The sequence below is a fragment of the Micromys minutus genome (genome assembly GCF_963924665.1).
Source record: "Micromys minutus genome assembly, chromosome: 3".
Lineage (NCBI taxonomy): Eukaryota > Metazoa > Chordata > Mammalia > Rodentia > Muridae > Micromys > Micromys minutus.
In genome coordinates this window covers 30,748,097-30,766,111 of record NC_137972.1, presented here as the reverse complement: position 1 = coordinate 30,766,111, position 18,015 = coordinate 30,748,097, and the positions used below count along the sequence as shown (strand labels likewise).

Sequence of the window (18,015 nt, the reverse complement as noted above, 5' to 3'; positions counted from 1 at the left end):
CCACTGGTGGCTCAGAGATATCAGGACACTGCTACTTCCTGGGCACAGCAGGAAAGAAAATGACAAGGGAAGGAGGACTTCAGTTATAGTGTTTGGATCATATGAACACAATCCTGGAAATATATAACCATGCAGCAAATGTGACCTCAGATGCTGAGAGCAGAGATGGTTACAAGGTGCTATGGGGGCTCAGAATAAAAAGATGAGGGCAAGGGAGAGGGGCAGGGAGAAGGCATTCCACCCTACTGGTGCTCCATTTGAGGAAGCAGCTGACATTACTACAAAGTGAAGAGGCTTCGGGCAGCAGGCACTGAGTCTCCGTAGACACTGCGATGGATCTGGATGTTGGAATAGCAGCACCTGGCTGCTGTTAGAGCAGAAGGATAACTAGAGGGACAGGCTGGGGAAGAGAGACAGCAGCAGATGAGAAGGAGAAAGATGTGAGTAGGTTTATGGTGAAGAAGGAAGAGCTGCAGTACTTAACAGAGTGAGCCTCCTACAAGGCTAAACTTTGGAATCAGTGCAAGATACTGAGTGTGTCCTAAATGTTGTAGGTGAGTCCTACTTTCAGTGGGTCTTAAGGAGAAAACCCACATGTTCTACAAAGACAGTAAACTTAGAATACAAGAACCAAAACACAAACCCTTTACTCAGAAATTTCAAAGCATCACATTTGATATCAGCACTCAGGAAGCAGAGGCGGGCAAATCTCTGTGGTTTCTAGGCCAGCCTAGTTTACATAGTGAGTTCTAGGCTAACCAGAACCACATAGTGAGACCCTGGCCTGAAAAAGAGGAGGGGGAGACAGAGGGGGGAGGGAGGGAGGGAGGGAGAGAGAGAGAGAGAGAGAGAGAGAGAGAGAGAGAGAGAGAGAGAGAGAGAGAGAGAATTTAAAACACATTGCTATATAGCCCTTGGGTTAAAAATAAGTAAATAAAGCCAACATCCAGAGATAGGCTGTTTTAAAAGAACAATGAGAGCCTGTTCCTGAAGGCCCATGGGATGAAACCAGAGTGACACTGGAGGAAAATTTAAAGCCCTAATGAGCTCATGAAAAATCCCAAAACTGAAAGAGTAAAGCACTCAAATCAAGAAATTAGGAAAGAAGAAGAAAAAAGAAAGATGAATACACTTCTTTAAAAAGATTTATTTATTTATTGCATATATGTGAATACACTGTTGCTGTCTTGAGACACACCAGAAGAGGACATCAGATCTTATTACAGATGGTTGTGAGCCACCATGTAGTTGCTGGGAACTGAACTCAGAACCTCTGGAAGAGCAGTCAGTGTTCTTAACCACTGAGCCATCTCTTCAGCCCTACACTTATTTTTTTTTAAGTAGTTAAACATTGAAACAAAAATAAAATTTTAAGTTGATTAATAAAACTAAAGGTTATGTTTTACTGAAAATAGGGGCAGGGCTGGAGAGATGGCTCTGTGATTTAGAGCCCTGGCTGCTCTCATAGACTCAGATTCCATTCTCAGCACCCACCAATAGTTCACACCATTAGAATCTAATGTCTTCTGATCGCCAAAGGCAGCAGATATGCACATGATGTGCACACTTATATGCAGACAACACACACACACACATACAAGCTAAAATAAATAAGTTGAATAGAAAATTTTAAAGAAGAATAGATGTATTTTACAAATACAATATTAAGGTGAGAAAACACACAAAAAGCATTGGGTTAAGAAGCATAAAAAGGGCAGATTCCATTAGTTATAAAAAGGAGAGAAAACAGAGGATGGACTAGTTGTAGAGAGGAAGCGTTCAGCAGGGCTGGGAGGGGGGTAATGGGAGAAAATATGGTCAAAGTGCACACAGTACATGTGTGAAATGCCATGATGAAACCCACTCACCATTATTCACAATTAATTTAGTTAATAAGACCTTTTTCAATATATAATAAATATAGATTCCAGATTATACTAGAATACCATGTACAACTCCATCCCAAAGAATTTACTTGTCTTACTTTATAAAAAGCCTAGGTGGATGAAAAGCAAGAGAAGAAAAGTTAAAGGTAATGAAGGACTTGTTACTACAGCCAGAGGACTCATCAAATGAATTCCAAGAAACCACAAAGGACAGTTCAAATGAAAGAAAAAACACAAAAACAAAAAGCAGAGCTCTGCTCCATTCATAAGGTTGGCTCCCAGTTACTACCCAAATAGGCAGTGGCTGGCTCAGTTGGTAACACTCCCGACCACATTGCCCACAGATATTACCAAGCCCCAAATAAGACCTTAACAAATGAGTGCAAGGACGTAAGGTATCTGTCAGTGTGACCCACTACACTAGGTTGAGATTAAACTGTATCTTTTCCGATATCATATCTCTTTAGATAGGAACATTTAAAAAGCCATCAATAAAATTTAACCAACATTCCTGACTAAAACAAATTTAAAACTTTAAAATTCTCGGAAAACCAAAAGCAGAACGTATTTACCACAATCTACAGCAAATGTTAGACTTGTGGCAAAGCATTAGCAGCATTTGCTTCCTGGTTAGGTGAAGCTGACACAGAGGTGTCCTACCGAGAGCCAGGACCGCGCACCTGTAGCTGCAGACTGAGAGGCTGAACCAGGAAGGCTGAGAGAGCTCGAGGGTTTGGGGCCTACCTAGGCAACACAGTGAGACCTTCCCTATAAACCAAATGAAAGGGAGAGAAGGGAGAAGAAAAAAATATGTTAAGAACTGATGGAAAACCCCAGCAATCTCTTTGCTCAGAAGAATGCTGGCTACCCTGTAGGGAGGGGAGTATCCCTCCAAAGTGAAGCAGTCTTTTATCTTGCTGGAAATGGGATGTGGTGTGCTAAGCAAAAAACAAGTGTAAGCAAGGTTTACACTTGAAAATCTTATCTGAAGCTGTTATGAGAATGTAGGTAGAAGCTTAAAAAAAAAAAATTAACCCAGAAGGAGCAAAGGTTGGAAATGTGATTTCTGAGAAGAGAAGCATGTTGGCAGAAGAGGCCTTGGGTTGGACACGGGATGCTCCTGATGGTGTCACATCAGTTAGTCCTGGCCGGGAAGGGCTTGAGTTTTGGATTCCCTCCTTGGTTCTTGCCCGTTGGCTGCAGAGCTTCGCTCCTCAAACCTGCTAAGACCTAAGGCAGGGATGGGGGCCGTGGCTCTTCGGTGCAGCCTGTGCTAACAGCTCGGAGACTGGGTTTCCTCTCCAGCCTGGGGAGCCTGAAGCTTCACAGGTTAGAGCCAGCCCAGAGAAGGTCTGACAACGCCTCTTTGTGTCTTCTCTTTCTCCCAGACCGCCCAGGCTTGCTGAACGTGAAGCCCATCGAGGACATCCAAGACAACCTGCTGCAGGCCCTGGAACTCCAGCTCAAGCTGAACCACCCGGAGTCCTCACAGCTGTTCGCCAAGGTGCTGCAGAAGATGACAGACCTCAGGCAGATCGTCACAGAACACGTGCAGCTATTGCATGTGATCAAGAAGACGGAGACAGACATGAGCCTTCACCCCCTGCTCCAGGAGATCTACAAGGACTTGTATTAGCAGGAAAGTCCGACCCGCTGACGACGTGTTCCTTCTATCGATTGCACTATTATTTTGAGGGAAAAATCTGACACCTAAAAAATTTACTGTGAAAAAGCATTTAAAAACAAAACGTTTAAAAACATGATCTATTTTATGCATATTGTTTATAAAGATACATTTACAATTTACTTTTAATATTAAAAATTACCACATTATGAGATTGTTTCTAGTGTTTAAAGCACGGATACGTGTCTCCCATTCTGCCATCACAGATTTGGGGAAGGATTTCCCCCATTTTATTTGTCTTCTTCCTTCTTTCCTGTTTACTCTCTGACATGTGGATGTACTCCTATATATGTTTGTATGTGTAGGTGCTGTGCATGCGTATGGAGACCCAGGGACAGCTCTAGGCTGGCTCCTCAGGACTGTTGTCTACTCTTTGAGACAGGGTCTTTCATTGGCCTAGAACCAACCAATTAGGTTGGACTAGCCGGTCAGTGAGCCCTGGGGAGCTGCCTGTTCCCATCTGCCCATCACTACCCTGTCTAGCCATTTCAGGTGAGTGGGGGGAGGGGTTGAACTAGGCTCCTCATGCTTTCTAGGCTTCACAAGAATCAAAACTTCTTCCGCGACTCTAACAGAGTTTCACTCATCACTAGCAGCCTGTTTAACACATTGTGGTCCCTCCATAATCATGGGGTCTGGCTCCAGGTCTCCTGAAGGCACCGAACCCCATGGGCTTTTTATGGAGTTCTTATAACATAACATGTTGCAAACAAGCTCCGCACACTCTCCACTGTCATTTGAACTATCTCTAGAGACCTACAATACCTAACACAATGGAAATGTTGTAAGCTGTATTACAGTAATATTTGGGAAATGAAGACAAGGGTGGAAAGAGTCATAAAATTCAATAATTCATAAAATGCCCCCCAGAATATTTGGCCCATGGATGTAAACCCCACAGATTTGAAGGTCTGACTATACTGCCTACTAATGGGACACCAATGTGGCACCAGGTGTCATCTCAACACTGCCAGAAGCTCCAGAGAGCACAAATGTTTTGAGTGTTAGCGCCACAGGATTGGGGAGCGTAGCTCCTTCAGTAAAGTGCTTGCCTAGCCATGGGTTTGATCCCTACAACTGCAAAAGGAAAAAAATCAACTATAACAGAATCAAGCAAAAAAAAAAAAAAAAAAGTCACGTTGGAAGATATCTGTAACTGTAGTACTTAGGAAATGGAGGAAGTAGGATCAGAAGTTTAACATTATTTTTCAATATTGCCTTTCTACTAAGGCCAGCCTAAGATACATGAGACCCCATCTCAGAAGCAAAGGGACTGGGTGGCTGGAGAGATTGCTCTGTGGTTAAGAATACTGGCTGCCCCATTCACTTTCCAGCACCTGTATCTCGTGGCTCGCAACCACCTGCAACTCCCAGCTACAGTCTATCTGAAGCTTTCTTTGGGTCTCCGCACACACATGTGCCATAGAGATACCTGTAAACAAATTTTTTTAAAAAGCCTGATTGCCTGCTTTCCAACCATGGACTGCATATGAAAAGTTGGATTGATGGTATGCATTTGTAATCCCAACACTTGCATGGTGAGACAGGAGGCAGAGATGAGAGAATGTCCTGGACGCTCTAGAGCCAGCTAGCTGGAATATTCACAGCAGTAGGAACAAGAAAAACCCTGTTTCAAAAGGTTGTAAGTCAAGAACCAGCTCGCTCTCTCCCTCTCTCACATACATACACACACACACACACACACACACACACACACACACACACCAAAATGAGCTTATTATTCAGTCAGAAAGAAAATTATAACTTTCTTAAAACATTATAATGCAGGTAACTAATTGTGTGCTGGCTAAATGGTCGGGGCACTTGGTCACATGCTAGGCAATGGTTTGTGGGGAAGTAAAGATTCATAAAGATTGGCAAGTCAGGATGGAACCTGTAGACTCATAGGCAGCCCTCAGGGATGGTGTTGAACTGAGAATCTTCAAGAAAGACAACAAAAGACATCACAGGAAAGAAAACAGTTAAGAACAACAGAGCAGAAGAGAGGAGGGAGAGCCTTGCTGCTCCCTGGCCCTAGACACAGCAGCGAAACTGTGGCTCTTCCCATCAGTCTCCCAGGACCATTTATTTGCTCAGAGATCCCTTACTTTACTAAGCTCAAAGGTTCATGATCCATATTATGTTTGCAGCAAATGCCAGGCACGCAGATTATAAATTGTTCTCTAGCACTAGAGACTTCTGGGTTGTTAAAGCCATCAGATTCATCGTGTCTTTAAACATGCCCTGGTACTGATTGATCATGAGGTCTCTGCTCTCCAGGATGACTGTTCCCATGCCCTAACTTAATCCCTTCATTTACTCTAATAAGTGGTGTTTCTACCCAGGAGGCTACAACTTTAGAGTTGAGGGCTGTCAAGCCAAAACATCAAGAAAGATCTTTCTATCCTCTTGGAAAGAAATGTATCTCCGAAGACTGAGATTATGAAAGTGAGTCTTGACTCCAGCCCTAAAAATATACACACACTACACCCCTCGGAAAGGCAACCTCAGAGTCCAAACCTTTAAAATGACAGATAGAGCTAAGCCACATTGGAACCAGAGCCAAGGTTGTGTCTGAGTGACATCCAAACATTTGGAAGGAAGGTGACGAATTCACTCAGCCATATGGTGGTTTCTTTCTGCCTTGATGCAGAGCATCCGGGGATTTTGAAACATCTAGATGACTTCTGGGTGTCTTCACAATGTTGGCGCCATTGGGAGTTTATGGGGGAGATAGCAAGAGAAAATGTGCAAGCCACAGGCAAGGTGGGGCTCTCAGTGGGACCTGGGAGGCGATCCCTTGTTTACAAGGCTCTCAAACAAAAGGCCTTTCAGCTCTCTGCCTGATCTCGGTTCCCACTAGTGCTCCACGGCCTCGCCAAGCCCTTTCCACATTTTCAAGCTCTGTTGCCAATGGAGTGAGGAGAGGGATGCTCTCAGCTCTTTGGCACCGATGCTTAGCGTTAAATAGCTTTTAAATTCTGGCAACTTTCAAATTCCCATCTCTTGGATTTTTCCCTGTGGCTTGGATGATCATTTGCTAAATATTTTACAACACATTATATTCATCTCTAAAGCTCCTGCTCCTTCCCTGTCCCCTTCCCCCTCTCCCCAGCATGATTCACAAGTTAATCAACACATGCATCATCCGTTATTCATAGCACTTTCTCTAGGCACAAACACACTTAGTGATGCCTGTTAATAAAAATAGGAAGAAAAGTAACTTTGGTCAAGAGTCAAGCCCTTACCCTACACCTCTACTGACCACAGCCCAGCATCCTTCAACATCTTTCTGTGATGAGTGGAACACGGGAATAGCAGGCTCCTCAAAAAACCAGAGCTCCCCAGCCATGGGAAACTAACTTGCCATAGGAAAATAGATTGAACTAAACTGCATTTCTGGGCTTTTGTTGTTTTGCCTTTTATTTTGTTTCTTTGACTTCTGTGTTTAAGTCCAAGTGAGGAGCAAGAAGGATTCGGCAAGGGGAAGGGGCTGTGTGTGGAGGGATTCAGCTCAGAGGTAGAGCATGTGTTTAACCTGTGTGAGGCCCCAGGTTCTATCCACGGTGTCCCTCCCTGTACAGTGGCATTATCTAGTGTCACAGTGCAGATTCTCAGTTGTGGGTTTAAAGTCCAAAATCAGAGGAATGAGTGAAAAAAAAAAAAAAAAAAAGGCAGCTACCACAGCGTTCCAGTGACTTTTCCTTGGCCATCAAAGAGCAAGCCCTTGCCATGAGTGGGCCCTGACTTGCCTGACTTGTGTGTTGTCTACTACAACTGTGATGCTGAGAAAAGAAAGCAAGATGGTTCCAGGGATGGGGGAAGGAATGGGGGAGGGATGGGAGATGCCCGGAGTGAGGACTAGGGTAGGACATCGTGGAGTCACAGTGCTATCATGAGATCAAAGAGCTGAAGAGTCTGTTCTTTGATAGATAGATGATTCCCTGATTCCTTCTTTCCTCACCCCATCCTGGTTATTAGCCTGGCTCCTGGGGATCTCTGCATGCATCAACACCCTGTTATCTGCAGATTCCATCCCTCGTCTGTGACTGGTGACACACTTGGACACCCACACACAAGGCAGGGGAGAGGGAGAAAGGGGGAAATTTTTAAAGATATTACGAAGCAGGCACATGGTAGTCCCAGCTAATCAGGAGGCTGGCATGGGAGAATTGCTTGAACCTAGAAATTTGAGGACAGCCTGGTCAACAAAGCAAGTTCTTGCTTGAAAAATGAATGAACCCATAAACACAGACTGGGGAGATGGTTTAGTGAGTATACTGCTTGTTGTGCGTGCATGAAAGCCTGAGTTCAAACCCCAGTGTCCATGTAGAAGGTTTATGCTAGAGAGACAGACAGGAAGATCCTCTATCCTAAGGACTTGGTGGCCAGCCAACCTAGCCAAACAGCAAGCTCCATGCAGAAGGAGAAGCCATGCCTCAGAATAAATAGATAATAAGCAAGCAAACAAATAAAACAGCAGGATCTTAGAGTTAAGAGACCCAGGCACGATCTAGCCTCATCCACAGCTCATATTTGGCAGTCTCCCCAGAGCGAAGGTGAGGGAAAGGCCCTGCCCTCAAAGGGTCACAGTCTGTGGATGAGTAGATACAGCCCAGAAATGAGAGCTGCCTAGTGATGCAGATCCTCAGAGTGTATGGTAGATAGAGGAGTGTCCCAGTTCTCCAAGAGGGTCAGGGTGGAAAAGTCAGGAGGGCCAAGCATGTGTCAGACTGGGACATGAGTCTGCCCCATGGTAAGGAGATCTCTTGGACTGTGTTTGGTGACCACAGGGATCCAGATGAAGGTGCCAAGCAGCAGAGGGATATGATCAAATTTGAAGTTTGGAAAGCAAGCTTCCCAAAAGTCAACACTGCCCAAAATATCCATTCCCTCTCCAAGGCTCCCCAGGATGGCCCAGTCCTGGGTGGCTACCTGCAGGGATGGATTCCTTAGGGGCTTCCAGCCTCGAGGCCTGGCTTTGCCCCCTGGTTCCCATTTATCATACTCACTCATTCATGCACCTTGAGGTTCTGACTCACTTTGACCCTGTAATCCAGTGGCAATCCTCTGGCCCACACAGTGGCATCCTCTTCTTAACTCACCGTTCCCTCCAGTTCCCAGGAGCCAAGGCCTCACATACCCCCCACCCACAAAGATCTTCTGCTACTGCAAGGAGCTCAGTCTCCACCACTTTACCTACTTCATATCTCAAGGTCGTTTCTGTTCATGGCTCTCCAACCTACTTCCACATCTACTTTCCAGAAAGATCACTTGACTGAGAATTAGGGCTATGGTCATAGTTCCGTGGTCAAACACTTGCCTAGCATATAAGGGACTGGGTTCAGTCTCTGATACCTCAACAAAGTAGTTACATAAGACAGGAAGTCCTAAGCATCAGTGAAGATTAATATATTCAAAGTGTTAGCTACCTGTATACTCTTTCCAAATGCTAGCACTATCATTTATAGTAGGGTTAATAGCTAAATGAGAAAATCCCAAATGCATGGAGCCCTTTACACTATTGTGAGTGACAGCAGAAAGAAGGGAGGGAAAGATGAAACAAACCTCAGGGGAGAACACTGTTGTAAGATCGCAGATCATTGCATAAGGCTGGTAGGAGCCTGGCACGGAGTATGTTCAAATAACAGCATCCTGGTGCTGCCTCGGAGTTATACTGGCTGGGGTTAAAATTCCAGTTCTACAATGTACCAGTCTAATGATCTTGAGGATATGGCCAATGTCTTAATCTCTTTAGGTCTAAATTGCCTTAAATGTAAAATGGGGTAATAATACCATCTCCAGGGTGATTGTGAGGATTAAATGTAATAATGACCATAAAGTAATTCTCAGAGTTTCTTGGCACATCTCTGTTGCTTGCAGGCAGCATTATTGCTGCTGTTACTAAGGTGCCCTTTAAGGCCTGGGGTGCTGCCTAGCATGCAGGAGGCCTTGGATTTAACCCCAGGACCATAGAAAGTAATTAATTTAATTTAAAAATGAAACATCCAAGAGCTAGAGAGATGGCTCAGCAGTTAAGAGTGTATACTGCTCTTGCAGAGGACCAGAGCTTGGTTCCCAGCTTGAACATCTAGTGGCTCACAACCACCTGTAACTCTAGCTTCAAATGATCCGATGCCCTCTTTTGGTCTCTGCAGGTACTGCACTCACAATACACACTACAAACACACACACACACACACACACACACACACACATACAGACACAGACAGTCAGCAAGATACTAAAAGAGACAGGCAGACAGTCAGACAGACAGACAGACAGAGCCAGAGAGAGAGTATGAATATGCGATTACAATTTGAAAACACATAAGATGAGATGGGCCCATAGAAGTTTTTCAAATTTAGTGTATTTGAGCCCAGAATATACCACAACATAATCTGCATTTGTTGTTTGATTGGTTGGTTTGGTTTGGGTTTTGAGACAGGGTTTCGCTGTGCAGCCCTGGGTGTCCTAGAACCCACTTTGCAGACCAGGACTAGTCGCAAACCCAAAGATCTGCCTGCCTCTGCCTCCTGAGTGCTGGGATGAAAGGCATGGTTCACCACTACCACCTGGCTGATGGTCTGCATTTTTCAGAGTAAGGTGAAAATATATTCAAAAGAGTTTGTCCCCAGTCTGTAAGTATTAGGAGGGAAAATATTTGAAAGACGACTGTGCTGTGTTCTGATTTAGAACAAATGCAAAGCATGAGGCTAAGGGAACGTTCCCTCCAAAAGCACCAGGGCTTTTCTCTGGCGACTTCTGCTCCTAATTTTAGATAAATATTACATAGTTTGAATTTCCAAAGGGGTTATAATGAATAAGAAAATTGCTAATTTGACTCTGTAGGGAGTGGGTTGGGATATTTCCATTCCTCTGGAGTTTTGTAAATATGTTCCAGGGCAAATGTTCCCAGGAGATTGTCATTTCTGGGATCTGCTTGGAGACAAGGGCTAGTCTCAGGGACAACAGAAGTGGCTTCCTGCAAGAGTAGGAATGTGGATCCCCAGGCCCACTCTCCACGGTACTACAAACCATGGAGTGTGGATGAGAGAGAGGCCCATGGTCTGGCTGACAGAGCTGCCACTCTTTAGTTCTGAGGCTGTGGACAGGTATCTGGAGACCTGGTATCTGGCCTGGAGAAGTCCATTCTTCAGGATTCATGGATGGGCCTCTGTTTCCGGCTACACCAGTGGTCCCTAGCTTGCATGTCTCCTGGAAGGTCAAATGCAGGAACCAGGACAAAAACCCTTATCACTGCTGGTTGCAGACAAGAGAGTTTAACACCCAGTGAATCCAGGGAGCTAGCCTAAAAGTTTGAGAAAGAAAGGTGGAGGCCCACACAATTCAGGTGTCTTTCTTAGTTGTGCTACTTGAGAAAATGAAAGCACGCGCACACACACACACACACACACACACACACACACTTGGGGAGGCAGAAATCAATAGAGTTTGAATGCTCGTACCTGCTGCACCTATAAGCATGCTGATTCCTCTCTAGGTCTCAGTTTCCCTATCTGCACCACTAGAAAGTCATTCTGTCTTCTAGCCCTGACACCCCAAGACCTCAGGCCTCCCGGGAAGGCAGGCCAGAGGACAGAACTCCGGTCGTCCATCAGAGACCCATGTTCTTTGCTGCCTGAGCATGTGTTCTCAGCTCAGAGCCACCCAGGCCTGGGCCAGGTTGCAGCCTGCGCTCATTAAGGGCCTGGGGCTGCTCCAACCTGAGTGAATTGGCTGCCTCCAAGGACAGGGGAGGGGACACCGGATGGCTGGTTGGTTCCCACCCGAAGCCAAACTGCTTAGAGAAGGGCGTTGTGCTGAGTCAGTTGCTGGCAGCTCAGCCTGGGGTCCCTGGCCACCCTGCCTGCCAGATGGGCCAGCTCCAGGCAGGCCTCGGAGGAGCCCATGTTATGCCTCCAAGGAGCCCATGTTATCGCCGCTGCTGCCGCTGCTGCCACAGTGGTGGGCAACATGCCTTGGAAAAGCTGCTCTATGGCCAGGCCTCCCAGGGCTCCTGGGGTGGGACAGCTGCTGATGAAGGAGGACTTTTTTTTTTTTTTTTTTTTTAGGAGCTGCCTCCTACTGGCAAGATGCTAGCCAAGGTTTTCTCCTTGCTCTGTGCCTGATGAGGGTGACCATTCTCTAAAACACCACGTACACTGTGCTCATAAACTGCCTTCCACCTCCCGAGTCCTGGCTCAAGCTTGGTAAGGCAGTGTTTGGGTCAAGACACGGCCAGGAGCACATAGCAAGGCTACATAAGGCAGAGGACCCCCTAATGCAGAGGTCACATGCAAAGTGAAGGCAGGACTCAGAGAAGTCAGCAGAGGAGGGGGATCAAGGCGAGCTGGGAGGTGAGGAAGGCCCTCAGACCGCCAAGAAGCTTCAACCTTGCAGAGGCTCCTGGGCTAATGCTGAAGCCTAAAGCAGGGCCTAGAAAAGGCCAGAAAGAAAACAGCCCACAGGAAACAGTCTGCTGAGGCACAGCCCAGGGACACAGGTGGGAATGAATATTCAAGTCATGCCATGAAGAAAACCAACGCACAGGTCTGGGCTACAGCCCTGAAATCCACAGATGTTGTGGACAGATGTGTAAGACAGAGGAGCATTTGCATAGAACCCTCATACACCCTTCTGTAAGTTCAAAACCATGTCTGCATTAAAATACTCAACCCAGCAAAGGTGCTGTGTAAACAGGTACCATATCGATTTGGGAAGCGTGGACCCAAGTCTGCGCATGCTCAATACAGACACAATTTTTGCTAATTTGAATTATATGCAGAAAAAGATCCTCCAAATAGTTACCTCTCCCTGATATTATATGAAAAATTGTTTGAGTTCACTTATGTGGAAGTCATGGATACCAAGAGTTGACTATCTTTTTCTTTTTTTAAGTTTCAAAATTATGCTTAAAATATCCTTTGAATGCCAAATATGTATCACTTGAGTCCAAGGACTTCCAAAAAGAAAAACTCTCCCCAAGATGGGGTGCTCCCTTCCTCTTATGGTTTCATAAACCCCTAGAACAGGGCTGTGAACCCGACTCTAAGAAACACAAGCCCTATTGACCTTTAGAGAAAAGACTTGACTTGCTGGATGTCACATGGTGACAGCCTCTTCTAGCCAAGCATAGTCGCCATTAGAGTCTGAGCCTGGGGAGAGGAAGAGGAGGGGGAGGTGACCTGAGGTCAGCAGAAGCAAGACAAGGAAAAAATAAAGCCAGTGTCAGTGAATGGTCACTGGCCTTGCCTGTCCCCAGCTCTCCTCAGCCTCTAGGGACACAGAGATAAGGCTGGTGTGACTCAGGCCACCAAGGAACTCACTTTTGTGGAGATAAACACAGAAGCTGGCAGCCACAGAACACCCTGGCAAGCAGAGGAAGCCAGAGTGCTGGAGGCAGGGCGGGTGAGGCTGGATAACCTTGGGCAAGACTTCTGGAACCTTCTTGCGATTCTTCTTATGTAGCTTAGGGTGCGCATAGCTACCCCTGGAGGTCACGGTGAGGAGGCAAAACAGGGCCAGCACTGCCTACTCTGCTCCCACCTCAAATGTTAGTGTTGAGGACAGCTGGTGTCAGCTGCCATCCAGTATCATAAGAGATTGTTTAAAATTCCCCAGGCAGGCAGAGCTATGGGCTTTCCATTACGATGAACTCGAGGAAGAAAGTCAACGTGGCTGTCAAGGGAAGAGAAGGCTTCAGAGAAGAGGTGACATCTGAGGCAGAGGATGTATCAGTTACCTGGCAAACAAGAAAGAAATGCTGGATGAGAGGTTTCTGGGCAAAGGTGGATGGCACGTGGGAAAGAGTGGTGTCTCTGCTTCACTAAAGCTTAGGGCACTTGGAGGAAGAAGCCAGATCACCCAGAATAGGATCTGTCAGGCTAAAAACTCTAGGCAAACTAGACCAATGAGATTGGAGCTCATCCTAGGGAGAGTGGGAAGCCACAGAAGACTTTTTAGCGGGGATGCTTGCTTTCCTGAGAAAGTGCCATTTGTAAAGGGAAAGGTTTGTTCTAGCCTACCGTTCAGGGCTTTCAGATCCATGGTTGGTTGGTCACATTGCTTGGGGCTGTGATGAGGCTGCACACAGTGGTGGTTATATTACAAACCAGAAAACAATGAGAGGAACAAGCTGGGGCCCTAGCTATAATCCCTACAGGAAATACATATGGTGGCCTAAGACCTCCAAGCCCCTGTTCCTCAGAGGTTGTCTTTCCACCTTGTGGCATCACCCTGGAAACCAGGCCCTGACGCGTGGGGCTTGGGGGAACATCCAAGATCCAACCTTCCAAGCTAGAAAGCAGTATGGCAGACACTCACTTGAGACCCCTTGGCCAGCCGCCGGAAAGATGAGGTGATGGAAAGACCACAAGTGGTAGCAGCAGTGGGAGGGGATGGCTTCGGTCATGGGGACAGCGGGAGCAGACAGATGTGGGCGCAGTCTAGGGAGTTCAGAAGACAAGGACCAGGTTTTGACTTGGTGACACGGGCTATGTGGTGGTGCTTTACTTCCTGGGGGGAAGATTACCTGCAGGGCTCCAGGTCAGGTGTCTAGATGGATATGGGGTGCAATGGGGATCTGGACTGTCAGGTTGAAATGAACTGAAAGATATGGGAGGGTCATGGAAGAAAGTACTGACAACCACACAACAGCCACAATAAAGGGCAAGTAGAGGAACCATGTTGACTCTCCAAGCCCCATTTTCCCCACCAAAGTCATCAGACAGGCTTGGCACATTTCTTTTCTTATTTTCTTTTTTATCCCTGAAAAGATTCTCCAAATACTTATTAGGCGCTATTTATGTGCTGGGGCTATTGGAGCAGTTATTCCCGACCAGCTGCCAGTTCTGGAGTCATCCCTAGGCCAAGACCGCTGTCATCCCATTTCAAAGGCTTGTAAGCAACGACGCTAAGACTGGAACTTCAGTCTTCTGAGATTGGTAACAGTGACAACCCTTCACATTGGCAGAGCCAATGACCACGAGGGGTGGAGTATTGGAAGCCTCCATGGATGATGGTCCTCACTCCAAGCTTCAGGCTGTCCCATCCAACATCCCTCATACACAGACACGCACCGCAGTAAGGATGTGCCGATGTGCCTTGTCCTGCTTCTTTCATAAAACTTCACCCTATCTGACCACTGGGAGGAAAAAACTTCTCAGAGAGCACCTTACCTTCTAGAGAGCCTTTTATAACCACAAAGCTGAACCCCAGACAGGTGGCAAGGCCCAAGGGCAGAGTCCCTTCTCCCTATTGGCATGGGAAACATCCCCTGGTCACCTCTACCTGTAGTCCCGGGACCTAAGCCAGGATCCAATCCTAGGTTCGCAGCAGCTGCAGTCGGTAGCCTGGGCTGTCTACCTGCAACCTCCCTCCCACCCTTTTCTATCCTGCAACTCTGGGCCCTGTGTTCTCATCCATGGGATGGAAGTGAAGGCTTTGTTCCAGGTCCTACAAGGCTGTCTAGGGGTTCCATGGGATACTGGAAAGAGAAAGGACCCAGAAAGCCTCAGAAGTGCTATGAGCTACTGTCTACCCAACCTCAAACAAGTCAGAGTGAGGCCTCAGGGCAGCTACTTCCAAGGTGGAAATGACATTTGACTTGTGGGCTGGGCCAGCTATTGAAGTCCTGGGTTTATGGGCTCCATGAGAAGGCTGGTGCCATGACTAATCGTCATCACTGGCTTCCTCTGTCACCGTGCCTGCTATGCAGGAAGTCGGCAGGCCTCACCTCCCCCCTTAATCACTGCCACCTCCCCATGACCCGCCTCAATCACATCTCTTTACAGTTGGGCAGAGCCGGCTGGCCTCCTCAAACTTCCATATCTGCACCTCTAGATCAATGATAGGCCTAATGGCGTTTGCTTGCCTCCACACCCTGGGCCCAGCATTCCAGTAGTCACGCAATCCCACAGACCCAGGAAGGAAGCTGTTCCCACAGCCACAGGGCCTTGGGGCCCGAAGAGTCTCCCCACCCCACACAGCATGTGAAGTGAGCCTTTTTTCAGGGCCACCTGACCAGGTGGCCCCAGCCATGGCTGACTTCCCTGTTCTCCAGTCCTGCCCAGCCCATATTATATATATATATATGTGTGTGTGTGTGTGTGTTTGTGTATACATATATGTGTGTATGTATATATGTATATGTATATATGTGTGTGTATACAACATATGTGTGTATGTGTATCTATTATATGTATGTATATGTGTATATGTATACATATGTATATGCATGTATGTGTATGTATATGTGTGTATATGTATATGTGTGTATGTATGTATATGTGTATATTTGTATTTCTCTCTATCCCTCCTTCCCTCCCTTCCCCTTCCTCCTCCTTCCCTGTCTCATTTGGACCCCTTCCCAAGAGTCTATAGATTCCTAGTCTATCCTCCCAGAGAGCAGCATTTGCTAGCATGCCACCACTGTCCATTCCTTATCTTATCCACTAATCTGTTCCTCTCTTTCCTTCAAGCCACTGAGCTGCTCTGGGTCAGGCCCTATTGCTGAGTGGTGGTAAACAGAAAGAAGAGTGACATAGATCCTGTACCACACAGAGTTGTTGCTGGAAGAGACACTTAAAGGTAGAGAGGCCATGTAGAGGCTGTCACAGCTATACCCCTCACCACCCACTCGGCCCTCAGTCCACGAACCCCACTTCTCCTCCTGAGACCCTTCTCAAGCTAGAATTTGGCTTTGTCATTGCATTACCAGAATGTCCTCATCCCCCCAGCAACCTTCACCCAGATCAGTCCCTTGCTTCTCTCTGTCCACATCCAAAACTTTATCAGTTGCACCCACATCTCTGTGCAGAAACCCAGACCAAGACCTCAGGTTAGCACTCAGGGCTGTCAACGTAAGAGCAGTGCGTCCACCCAAGAACATGGCGAGCATATGTAAAGCACCTACTGTATCCCAGATTGTGGTCACTGGGACACCTGGGCAAACATGATGCAAGTCTAACCCAGCCAGGGCAACATGGATGAAAACAGAACATATGAGATTCTGTGGGATCCCTAACCCAGTCTGGGGAACAGAGGAGGCAGCAGCTCTGCCGGGTCTTAGAGGTTCATCCGAAGCAGCTCCGACAGAGACTGTACAGAGGGTTTTGTAGGTAGAAGAAACAGGAATGCAAGCTCAGCGATGTACAGGCAACCATGCCTGATCCTAGAAGTGCTATTTCTGTTGTCTGCTGGGGGTGGCACCCGGGGCTCTCATGACATCGCAGTGGGAAATGAAGCAGAGCATAGATGCTGAACATCCTCTCAGACACTGGCATGTTTGCACTTTCTAAAGGGAAGTGTGGGGAGAGGGAAGTGTGAGCTCAAGGAAACTCACTGGGTAATGAGTACCTCGGACTACCAGGGCACTGTGGTGCTATGGAAGGCTCTTTGCTTCTGGATTCGTTAGCTGAAGTCTCCAAGCTTGGCTTCGACCACATGACTGTTTACAAAGGTGCCGTCTCCCTTGATGATCAATGATCGTCAAGGCTTTAGAGGAAAAATTAAACTAAGTAAATGAGTGCCACACCCTGCCTGCTCCTCATAACCCTCCCAACATGGCACTTCCCTGGACCCAGAAACTGATGTGGCCCTCTCCGGGGAACTCATATTTAAGATACAGTTCTGGGAGACTGAGACACGTAAGGGTTTCTCTTGTAAGTCACTGGAACAGAGTCTCAAGGTAGCAGTCCCAGATGCCAGTGGGGGAGCAAAGTCTAGGTAGAGAGTACAGTTACACTTCTACACTTCAGGTGTCCCACCACCCCACAGCCCAGCACCACTGAGTTACATCTGGGTCTCAGGATGGGCACGGCCCAGGAAACCAAAGGTCGCTTTAAGCCTCAGATCCAGGTTCTTTTCAGGAACCGAACTCTGAAGAATCCATTCAAGGTACTTGCCAACTTTTGTACCTGCCACCATGCATCTCCCAAGATAGGAAAGACATCATAATGCCACATCCCACACCCACCATGCCCCTTTTAAAATGTAACTGAGGTATGGAATTGTTGAGTTTTGTCCAAAGACATGCGTTCTATTAAGTAGGCTGAGAAAAAGATGGAGGCATTGACTCGCATTGCACCTGAGCTCCAGACAACGCTTTCACACCACACAAAGCTCCCTGTGGGTATGGAAATCTCAGGACAGATACTGCGGGGATTTCCAGGTGGCACCTATCAAACTATAACCTGATTGGCTGGACCATGTTGACCTAGTGCAATCCATAACCAATCACTGTGTCTGAGGGTTGCAGAGCCCAAAGGGGCTTTCTCTGATGTCACCTTCCTGGAATACAGCCAGCTGGAGCCTCACATCATAATAGGCTGGGGGTGTCACCTGGAAGTGGCCTGGGAAGGAGCACAGTGCTTGAAACCACTATAGTCATTTGAGCAACATGTCATTCCACCACAGTAAGGGACAATGAGGACAGAATGCTAT

At 46.9% G+C, this 18,015-nt stretch overlaps 1 protein-coding gene across 6 annotated transcripts in view; it reads left to right on the top strand.

Moving 5' to 3' along the window:
• The window catches only part of PPARG (peroxisome proliferator activated receptor gamma), a 127,106-nt gene extending 123,400 nt beyond the window's left edge, over nucleotides 1-3,706 (top strand). For all 6 annotated transcript variants that reach the window (XM_080914059.1, XM_080914056.1, XM_080914060.1 and 3 more), the window contains one exon: nucleotides 3,275-3,706. In XM_080914059.1, the coding sequence (XP_080770185.1) occupies nucleotides 3,275-3,522 (248 nt within the window). In that variant the 3' untranslated portion in view covers nucleotides 3,523-3,706. The remainder of the gene's footprint in view (nucleotides 1-3,274) is intronic.
• Nucleotides 3,707-18,015: the final 14,309 nt, after the last annotated feature.